Genomic DNA, 10,276 nt, shown 5'->3' with positions numbered 1-10,276 from the left:
CGTGTTAAGGCGTGCGACTCGTAATCTGAGGATTGCGGGTTTGTATCCCCGTCGCGCCAAACATGCTTGCCCTTTCAGACGTGGGAGCGTTATAATGTGACGGTCAATCCCACTATTCGTTGGTAAAAGAGTAGCTCAAGAGTTGGCGGTGGGTGGTGATGACTAGCTGCCTTCCCTCTAGTCTTACCTTGCTAAATTAGAGACGGCTAGCACAGATAGCCTTCGAGTAGCTTTGTGCGAAATTCAAAAAAACAAACAAATCTTTTAGTTTCTTGTTAATGGAAAGGGTTAACATGAGACACATATAAAGTTTGCCTTCACTGGAACGAAAGATCTGAGGTCAACTCGTACAGTATGACAGATCAGAACCATTTGAAACTTCAGTAGGTTTACAGAATCTAATCAACGAGCACAAAATGTTTGATGGTTTTTGTTTCGAAATTCGCGCAAAAATCAAGCAAAATACAGGGAGGGCTGAGTTTGAATCGGAAACTTGTAGCCTGACATATAGGTACACGAAAGATTTATTAACGTATTAAATAACTAAGAAAAAATATATCTGGCCAAAGCCTGTTGTCATGATGACAGTCGAGATTTTAGAAGTTGGGAAAGAAGAAACCTTTTCGACTTTGTCAACTTAAAAACAAATTTATGAAAATTATAATAATTTGCGTGGGCTTGGTCTGAAAAGTGTAACGTCTTAATACATAGATTTTGTCAGGTGAAACCGGAAAAGAATGTCAGAATCTAAAGTCAGAGAAACACTTTCAGTTTACACGTATGAAAAGATTCATAAGCTGTTTGTATAAGATGAGAAAGTTGCATATTAAATAAAACGAACACAGTAAAATTACAAACATGCTGATTTATAGCGAGGGTCACCTGAAGGTAGGGCGAACGTAGGTAGCCTTTCGCGGACAAAGGACAAGCGCATTTATAAACAGCTAGTTACCTCAATTATTTTAAAGCTTCATGTTGGTTCCAGAGGGGAGAAGATATATATACACATAGTTTGAAAAACAGACTCATGAAAACACATGGAGGTAGAGTTTGTTTGTTTGGAAAGCTGAGGAAAGTTCTTTCGTGAATCAAATGATTCCTTAGGTATTAAATTTTTTTATTGTTTCCTGAAATATTTGTCAAGTGCCGTTTGAAACTTTGGAGTATTTTTTCCCTACAAGATAACGTTGCTAAACTACTAAAGTCACTAAACGTTTATAAATAAATGTTTAAAAATTATCTAGGTATCGCCAACAAAAAATCAGTGTTCTGTTATTTGTTTCAAATATTCATGTTTAACTATAACACAAGGGCTATCTGCGCCATCCATCCCTAGTTTTGATTGGATATAATAGCCGGGAAGGCAACTAATCAACAGAACGTGCCGTAAATTCATACGTTACTGAGATCGAACAGCGGAATTTTGTAACTCACATTTTTTTTGGTGCGTGTTGTTGTTGTTTTTCATATGCTCAAACTTAATGTAGTTCTCCTGTTCCAGATTAGCATTCTGATTATCTATATTTGGTTGCTATTAGTACACACAGGAGCGATCCTGTATAGTTTATCTTAATTTCGGCTCCTCGATTGCTCAGTGGCAAACTTATGAGCTCAAAACGCTGAAATTGTGGTTCATTTCCTTTGGTAGCTGAAACTAAATAATTTTAAATTTTAATGTATTTTAAGTAAGATATGTTTAACTGTAGATGTTATGTTTCTGAACGTAACGAAGCAAAATTTCTCATATTTGAGAATTTGAGAAAATTAAAATAAACCAAATGACTATGTGAAAACACCAGTATTTAGAATAAAAGAATAGAATTGGCATCGATAATGCATTACAGAATTCACCATCCAATGAAGTTATTACTGGCACACATTGTGTTTCTGCTAAAGTGTAAAAAAAATACTTCAAGACGTTGAAACTTTTTTTCCATATATATTGCTGAAATGTTATTTAAAATCTGTAATTATAAAAAACAACTCTTAAGACTTAGTTTGTCGGCAAATGCCCTTTGTTAGGCTTAGTTGTTAAAATTACAGAATGTACAGAACTTTTACGAGCCCTATCTACCAGTATACACGGCCTGGCATGGCCAGGTGGGTTAAGGGGTTCGAATCCCCGTCACACCAAACATGCTCGCCCTTTCAACCGTGGGTGCGTTATAATGTGACGGTAAATCCTACTATTCGTTGGTAAAAGAGTAGCCCAAGAGTTAGTAGTGGGTGGTGATGACTAGCTGCCTTCCCTCTAGTCTTACACTACTAAATTAGGGACGGCTAGCGCAGATAGCCCTCGTGTAGCTTTGTGCGAAATTCAAAAAACAAACAAACCAGTATACATATATTTTCGAAAAGTCGAAACATCCTATGACTTTAACAGTTAAGCCTGAGGAAGGCCATAGTCCCTAAACGTATCTAATATAGGAAATATTTTATTACAGACACTTGTTTTAACCTTTTTACAATATCTTTTGCAACAAGTAATTTTAAGTAGTTACAGGAATGAGGGAGTTGAAAAAGCAAAACACCGAAAAAAAAGCTAGAAACTAATCATCTTCATCTGAAAATAGCTTAGTTTTCGAGCACTTTTTAGTATCAAGAACTTTGTCAACATGGGAGAAAACTGAAGTACTTTTTGAAAATTGTTTGTGTACTCAGTCAATGCTGATAACTCGACTGTTTTTAGTTATGAAAAACCTTGGGTATTGATATCTGATTGGGCGCGAAAAACAAGCTTTCAGGTATCATCTCTGTTTATTTTGGGGAGGTAGAGTGTTGTTGTTGCCTTATTCAGGTTCTCTATTGAGTGCTAATTGTACGTTTAATGTTTGCTTTACCTTTTCCCTTTTCCCACGTTGTTATGCTTAAAATGAAATCTAGGCAAAATATTGATCGAATTGTCGAATCCATTTTTTTCAAATCAGCTATTTTTTCAGAAATTTTATAAAGTTGTGTAACGTTGATAAGGCTCATTTTCCTAAATTTTTTTATGGCCTCGGAATCAAATCATTTTTGCCAGTTTTCCTTCCTGATAACCATGTTACTCATACAGTAACGCAAAATTGTAATTGTTTTACTAAAACCAAATAGTGTTGGTGAGGATAGTTAACATGAGCTAAAATACTTTGTTTTTCAAAATGATACAGAGATCACGATGCTTATTCGTACCACTTCTTTAAATCCAACTAAATTTATACATTCTACAATGTATATTTCTGAAATATGTAAATAAATCAGACTTGAGTGCCACGTTCATACAGAGACTTATGATACTGTTCAGAATAACTTTGTATGTTCAACCACACCTAAAATTTTAAAAGTAGGTCGAGTGACGTACTGTTGAGTTAAAATTGTATTTGTAGCAGAGCTACTGTCTCTCATTTGAAACTACTAATCACAGGGAAAGGAGGCAATCAGCTTCCACGTTAATGAATTAACTGTCACTCTTTCAGCATACCCAAGGGATTAAAGTGTGGACACTGTTTTATATTGTCGCATCAGCTCCGAAATCTTGAACGTTACCAAAGACCAACATCAAACTTCACCGTACTTAACATTTTTACTTCCTTGTTTTTCGGGCTCAAGTCCGAGCGTAAATTGTTTGCTGTGTTTCTTGTTCTATACCCGGAGGAACAAATGATAAAAACAATCATAATCTACACAGAAAGTAGAAGAAGAGACTCATGTTGAAGAAAAGTAATTGTTTTTCGGTTACCGTGGAGACGTTATTAAAATACACAGTTGTTATTTAGCACCCGAAGGAGATAATACATACTATTTTCGTCTGTTTTGTTTTAACGTTTTGTTAATTTTGTAACATGTGCGTGCTATATTACTTTCTTGGTAAACATAAAATGGAGTAAAGAAAAAAATAAGCTTACCCAATATCCCCCACCTCTCGCTACTACTAAGGGCGTTCCTCTGCCTGTTTTCAGGCTGTGCAAACACGTACGAAATCGTACCTGTCAACCTTGACAGACACAACTACTGTATTTACGACTAGGTAAAAAAGCACCAGATGCTCGGTTGAAATAAAAAAGGCTGTAACATATTATAATGTACGTTTATTTATACAGGCATTCAGAAGTTCAGTCTTCCACGCCCTCCGTGGCTCAGCAGTAAGCCTGAGGACCTCTCTTGCTAGAAATTAGGTTTCGATACCCACGGTGGCCACAGCACAGATAGCCTTGTGCTTGATAACAAACAAACAAAAATGGCAAGTTATTCATGTTACGCTTTATCTGACGAGTTTCTAGCATTATACTAAGATATTTAATCGCGTCTTCAAAGCCTATTTCAAAAACAAGCAAGCGTGATAGATTCTGATAAAGCGATTTGTTCCATTTTCCAGTAATGTAAGAGAGCATAGTTTTATGTTCTTTTTTTTCAATTATATATTACTCATTAGGACTTCTGCAGTGAAAAGTTCCAGAAGGATATTAATAAGAACCTTAGAACAAAGAAGATTTGCTAAATGAGAAGGTCAAATAAAACCTTGAAAGTAATCACCGTAGTTATAAGTTGGTGTACTTTGTAGACTAAGGAACATCTTCAGTATGACTGAGACCCGCAGCACGTGTCTTGGAAAGGTTTAATATTTGTAGGAGTGAATGATTAAGTTTTGGCCGTGTATGAGGGATTGCTCGCCGTACACTTTTGACACTTTTTTTCAACTGTTTGTTATGTATGACACTTATTTATTAAGTTTCCAGCGTTGTATTAACATATTTAATCAAATAGTCAAATTCAGTGTTTTAGAACGACGAATAAGCGAGCATGTTAGTTTACAATAAATTTTTTGCCTACCTAAGTTACTATAATTGAAAGTTACTCGCCAAAAAATGATTTGATGATAGACACACACATTGGAGTCCAGTGACTAGTCCTAAAGACATGCTTTATTGATTTTCCATTTTCATAACTAAAACAGTTTCTAAAATTTCTGGGACTGAACTGATGTTCTGAGCACATTACAACATGGACGGGTACTGAGCAGAGCGTTTTATGTACAAAGCATATTTCCTATATACAAGTAGGACTTAAATATTTTTCTCTGTAATTACATATGCCACGATATTTAAACACCCATTTACAAAGCATTCACAGGTTAAGCAATAAATAAAACTTTCAAGCGTTAAAACTCGTATAACTTGTGCTTTCATGATAACGATGAAACTAAAGGAGTTAATAAATATGTAACGCCCACTCTTGAAAAAAATTAAAGCAGGTCGTGTTCAACCACAAACCAAATAAGTTTTAATCATAAAATATTAAATATAATTATTAATCATGTAAAGATAAGAATAATACCATCTCAATTAACTGTATGAAAAACTTGCTAAGATTATGGAACATTGATTCATATGAGTTCTTACGTATATCACGCTTGAGTTTCTCACTCTAATAGTTAGCTACTCACCACAGCAGTTAGGCTACAGTATTAATCAAACTATAGCAAAGTAACCTGTGATATATTTTTGAAATATAGGTTATAAACATCAGGCAGCAGGGCTTTTTTATTGTTTTTTTTTTCTTTCGTTAATATGGTTATACATTGAAAATGAGTGAGAAGCCACCCGAAAAGAAAGAGATTCTGTGACTCTCGCAAAAAGTACGAATTATAAAAGACTATGAATAACAGTTTGTAAAATTTGCTTTTGAATATTTTTCTAAAATATTACATATTATATTAAAAATATTATACACGTTCTTCTGAAAACTGTAAAAAAAAATCACTGAAATACATGAAGCTACACTGTTAAACAACCACAGCAACAGTTGATAAACTAAACAGTTATGAGAAAACCATGGTAGCAAGTGAAAAATTTAAGGGAAAGAATACAAAGTTTAAAATCTTATAAAGACTGTTACAAAAACACTTGATTTTGTTATTGATTTACTAAAACGTTATTGAAATTTAGTGTATTTCAACAAGTATTTTAGCCTTTAGTATAATTTATTTAACTATCTTTATACATTCTAACAATATTACAAACCCTTGGTATAATCATGCTTAGATAAAACAAACGTTAACAAAAAACTATACATTAAAATCAATAATTTAAACATGTGAAGAGAAACTTCAAGAAAACATTCTAATACTAGATTCTTTTTTCAATTTCAAATCGCTGTTTTTGTTGTTCCTCTTGTAAATTGAATACACCACTTCGAATTTACGACTGTGAGACTACTGGCGGTAAACAAAAATTGCTAAATAATATTTTAAACTGTGTATCATAACTGACTAATGCCCTTAAATAAAATGTTTGCGTGTTTTAGTGGATGTATTCTTAAAAGATAATACTTGAGTTATACAGCTAAAAATATTAGATTTCTTTTCTGATAAAACTCTAAAATACCTAATATGATTCTCATGTGCAAATGTTTTTAATTTTATTTGGGAATAAGGAAGCTTTTAATACGATTCTTACAAGTTTTCCATTTCTCCTTTGTACATTTAATATTACATAAATATTTTCTAAAAAAAAAAACGGGAATTTCATTATATTTTTAAAAGCAATATTCGAATTACATTTCTGAAAAAATTAACCAGCAATATTTATCCCGTCTGTGAATTTCTTCCTTTCTAAAATTTCTCTCAAACTGTACGTATTACATCATAAAACATATATAATTGACTATTATAGTGAATAGCCAACAGAAAGTCATTCTAACAAACACAAACAAAGGGATCATCCATTAATCTCCGTTGGTGTTATTTTTACGCCATTGATTATGTGGGGTTGTTCTGTTTTCTTTTGTTCATATTTTTTGTTGGGTGTTTGAGCTGGTCTTGAAATTTTACCAAAGATAATGGGTTTCTACATTTAATAAGCTTCTAGGATTCTACAATCTTCCATACTGTATGACTGATTTATAATTTAGGTATACATATTTTGTTAATACCGGATGTTAAATAATGCCACCGCAGAAACCGTAAGTAAAAGATAAAATACTTATATAAAAACATTTACTTATTCGTTCTTTTCATTGTTTAGCTTGAACCTACTGACACCGTAAGTTACGAACACATAGTAATAAAAGTTGTGTTTTATCGACAACCATCTTTGAATTATGTGCTGGTGAAAATGATAAGAGACAAATCTAAAGACCAATCTACGAGTTATAAACATGGGCGAGTTTGAACTAGATGTGTAAATTTAAATTTGGTATTGAGTTTGGAATGTGAACGTTAATCTTCCGTATAAGGTAATAGGAAAAACAAACTAGAAAAGCTTTTAGCATCTAATATTGTTAAAAATTATCTCTCTCTATTTATACATATAAATGTATAAATATATACATATATATACTATAGGGATGTGGAAAACTATTAGATAAGTTTTGTTTGAATTTCTAAACAAATTAAAAATACTATTAATATTAATACATTGAAATTTCAGTGAATTTACGAAAATCTAAGATACCAGTAGAAATACTCTCACAAACAATACCTTTCTTAATTTATAAATGGTCTTTCCAATAATTTCGATTAGCAGAAAAGTTATGAAATGATTTTTGTATACTTCTAGTTTCGTATCTGTTAACTTCTTTTGTACAAAAATAATTACACATTATTCAAGCTAAAATTATAATCACTCCCATTGACATAAGACAAAACAGTGCTCATGTCACTCCATGTACTTGTTACAATGAAACTTTCTGTTCATTTCAAGAGAAACTTTGGCTACAACTTATTTCTTGAAGAATCATAAACAACCAAGCATCATTTTTATAACAACATTGATTATTTTCCCGTGCAAGGTGCTCGGTTTCAAGGTGCACACTTTCGGGCTTCTATTCTGTAATAAAAACTAGCCATAACCGCTGGTCAACTCAAATGGACACTCGAGTAATCGTTTGGGTGCGAGTGATTTTTTTCACCATTGTTCATGACAATCAATAAGTATTTTTTATGGCAAGCAAATAACAGCTGTGCGAGCCCGAAAGGTATAAATAGGCATCAAAATGGACTGTCTCATATATAGCCCATTAGAGCGAACGGTCTCGTAACGTTGACCGATTAATTTGCATACTTGTATTGCAAAACTCAGAGAGATATTATAGCCCATGTAACATAGCAAAGTCAACGACACCCGCATCCCTGCACTACCATTTCTTTGTAGTTTTTCAATACAACTTGATCGTATTCATCCTTATACAGGAGAGAGATGGAAGACAGCTCTGTGGGCACACAGCAAGCTGGTGGTACCATTTCTTTCTTAACGGAATTCACAAGATTTTGTATAATTGCGTGATTTGTTGTGTTCAAATGGTCTGCCAAGGGATAGGGGCACTCTCCCTCGCAGTAGTAAGCTTCGTAACCAACAGGGGCAAGAATCCATGAGTCCCACCCTACATCAGCAAAGTCCACATACATAGGCTTTCGGTGGCAGTTAATTTTGTGGCCTTTCCTTCTGTGTTTGCGACTACCCCGCCGAACGCGCGCGGATCGTGTGGCTTCCTCGTCTTCTGAGTAGGTGACAAGGAACGGTTGCTCTTCTGTCCACTGTTCACTGTCCATACGCTCGTGAGGTGAGCGCTTTAAACGCACGTGTTCATAACTACTGTCACTACCATTCAAAGCAATCACTTCGAGATACAACCCGTAGTTTTTTGTGGGGTTTCCCCGCCACCTCTCCACGGCAGGAAGCACATCAAATTCTTCCCACCCAGAATGTCGCACATCCAAAGTCCTTGTGTCAATCAGCCTCAAAATGGCTTCTTTGCGAGTGGTGGCGGGGCGAACAATGTCAAACACTCGAATTATCTGCTTGTGGCAGTTCTTACAATGTTGTGTTTGCACATCGAGACTACGTCTATACACACGGAGCTCTGCTTCTTTTAGCTGCTCCGTAAATGGTATCGATACGATGTTGAACTTCAGATTGATGAGCTTCTGATCATACATATTCTCTTTTTCGGTCTCTGACAGAGAGAAAAGAAATACATACATATATATATATATATATATATTTACAATCAATGGGGGTTAAAATCCACAATTAAAACCTCATGGTGTATACAGTCTAAATACATACCTCAAAATGTTTAATGTTCTTATAACTTCTTGTGGAAATTTTGGCGAAAAGCATAGTTAAAATATTTTGGAGGAAATTCTAGAGTGACATGATGCTAAAACCTAAGCCAGTATTAACCACTCTTAATTGGTGAGATCTATAGCTAGCAACGTTATTGAAAAACATGTATAGTATTTCTTGCCTAAATAAATATACAACAAAAAATTACTATTTTAGTTAAATACAGTAAAATACCTTCCTAAGTGTAGAACATTTTTTCTCAAGATTGCTTTTGTTGAAATTTGCAACGTGAGCCATTTTCTGAGACATTAAACTAACGAGTATTTTTGTTTATTTTTTTGAAGCTGTCACGCATGTGCCTTTCAATGTTTTTGTTAATTAACTGAGCTTTATCAACCTGTCTAAAAGTTTCATAGCTGGTTATCTTTATCTATAAGCTCTGGTTTCGAATATAATCTGCTGAAACGTTCTTTTCATTCAAGTTCATTTTTAATTGATATTAAGGTTTCTAATAATTTGTATCCCGGGGTCTTCATAAAACACTTTCTTTAGAATAATGAGTACGCTGTTCAGAAGAGGAACATTACATAGAGCATGATTGTTTCTCACAACCCGTGAAAAGGAAGATTGCAAGTGCCGCCTTCTCGACGCGTGCGGGAACAGCCACAAAACTAAATGAAGGCAGAAAGCAAACCTTGTTTGACGTTAAAACATGATTGAATTTCTTGGGTCTTCATGGTGTGTTACATAAAATAGTGTCTGGTTTCAGCAGGCAACAAGCTAGTCAATTATCCCCAAACTAGAACATACATTCTCTTATTACTTACGGGATGTCTTTCTTTAAGAATTACGTTTCACAGCCATATATTATAGTCCATTACACTAAAGTAATGGACAGTGCAAGGGTTACATGTATTATGTTTCTAGGTCAAGTGATCAAGTTTCAAACAGTTTTACTCACCCTAGGTTACAGATGGCCATTTTACCAGTTTAATACTTGATAAAAATTATGCATTCTCAATGTTAGGAGTATTGAACATGTCGAATACATTAGTGTATTCGAAACGACGTTTAACATTATGGATCGCAAAGTTTAGGTTCGTCATCATAACAAAGAAGGAAACTTGAAAGAAAAGTATAAAACAGAACCGCATTTAAAAGTTACATTATTAAGATCATTTAGTCATAAATAAACAACAGACATACACAGGATATAAATCATTTGTACGTAC

At 34.1% G+C, this 10,276-nt stretch overlaps 1 protein-coding gene across 5 annotated transcripts in view; it reads right to left on the bottom strand.

The window, feature by feature from the left end:
- Positions 1-4,868: 4,868 nt before the first annotated feature.
- Positions 4,869-10,276, bottom strand: part of LOC143226144 (bone morphogenetic protein 2-like) — a 33,413-nt gene continuing 28,005 nt past the window's right edge. For all 5 annotated transcript variants that reach the window (XM_076456723.1, XM_076456727.1, XM_076456722.1 and 2 more), the window contains one exon: positions 4,869-8,931. In XM_076456723.1, coding sequence (XP_076312838.1) covers positions 8,090-8,931 — 842 coding nt within the window. In that variant the 3' untranslated portion in view covers positions 4,869-8,089. The remainder of the gene's footprint in view (positions 8,932-10,276) is intronic.

Source organism: Tachypleus tridentatus, chromosome 9, assembly GCF_004210375.1.
Source record: "Tachypleus tridentatus isolate NWPU-2018 chromosome 9, ASM421037v1, whole genome shotgun sequence".
In the NCBI taxonomy this organism is placed as follows: Eukaryota; Metazoa; Arthropoda; class Merostomata; order Xiphosura; family Limulidae; genus Tachypleus; species Tachypleus tridentatus.
Note: the sequence above shows the minus strand (reverse complement) of the source record. Positions and strands in the feature narration are given on the sequence as shown.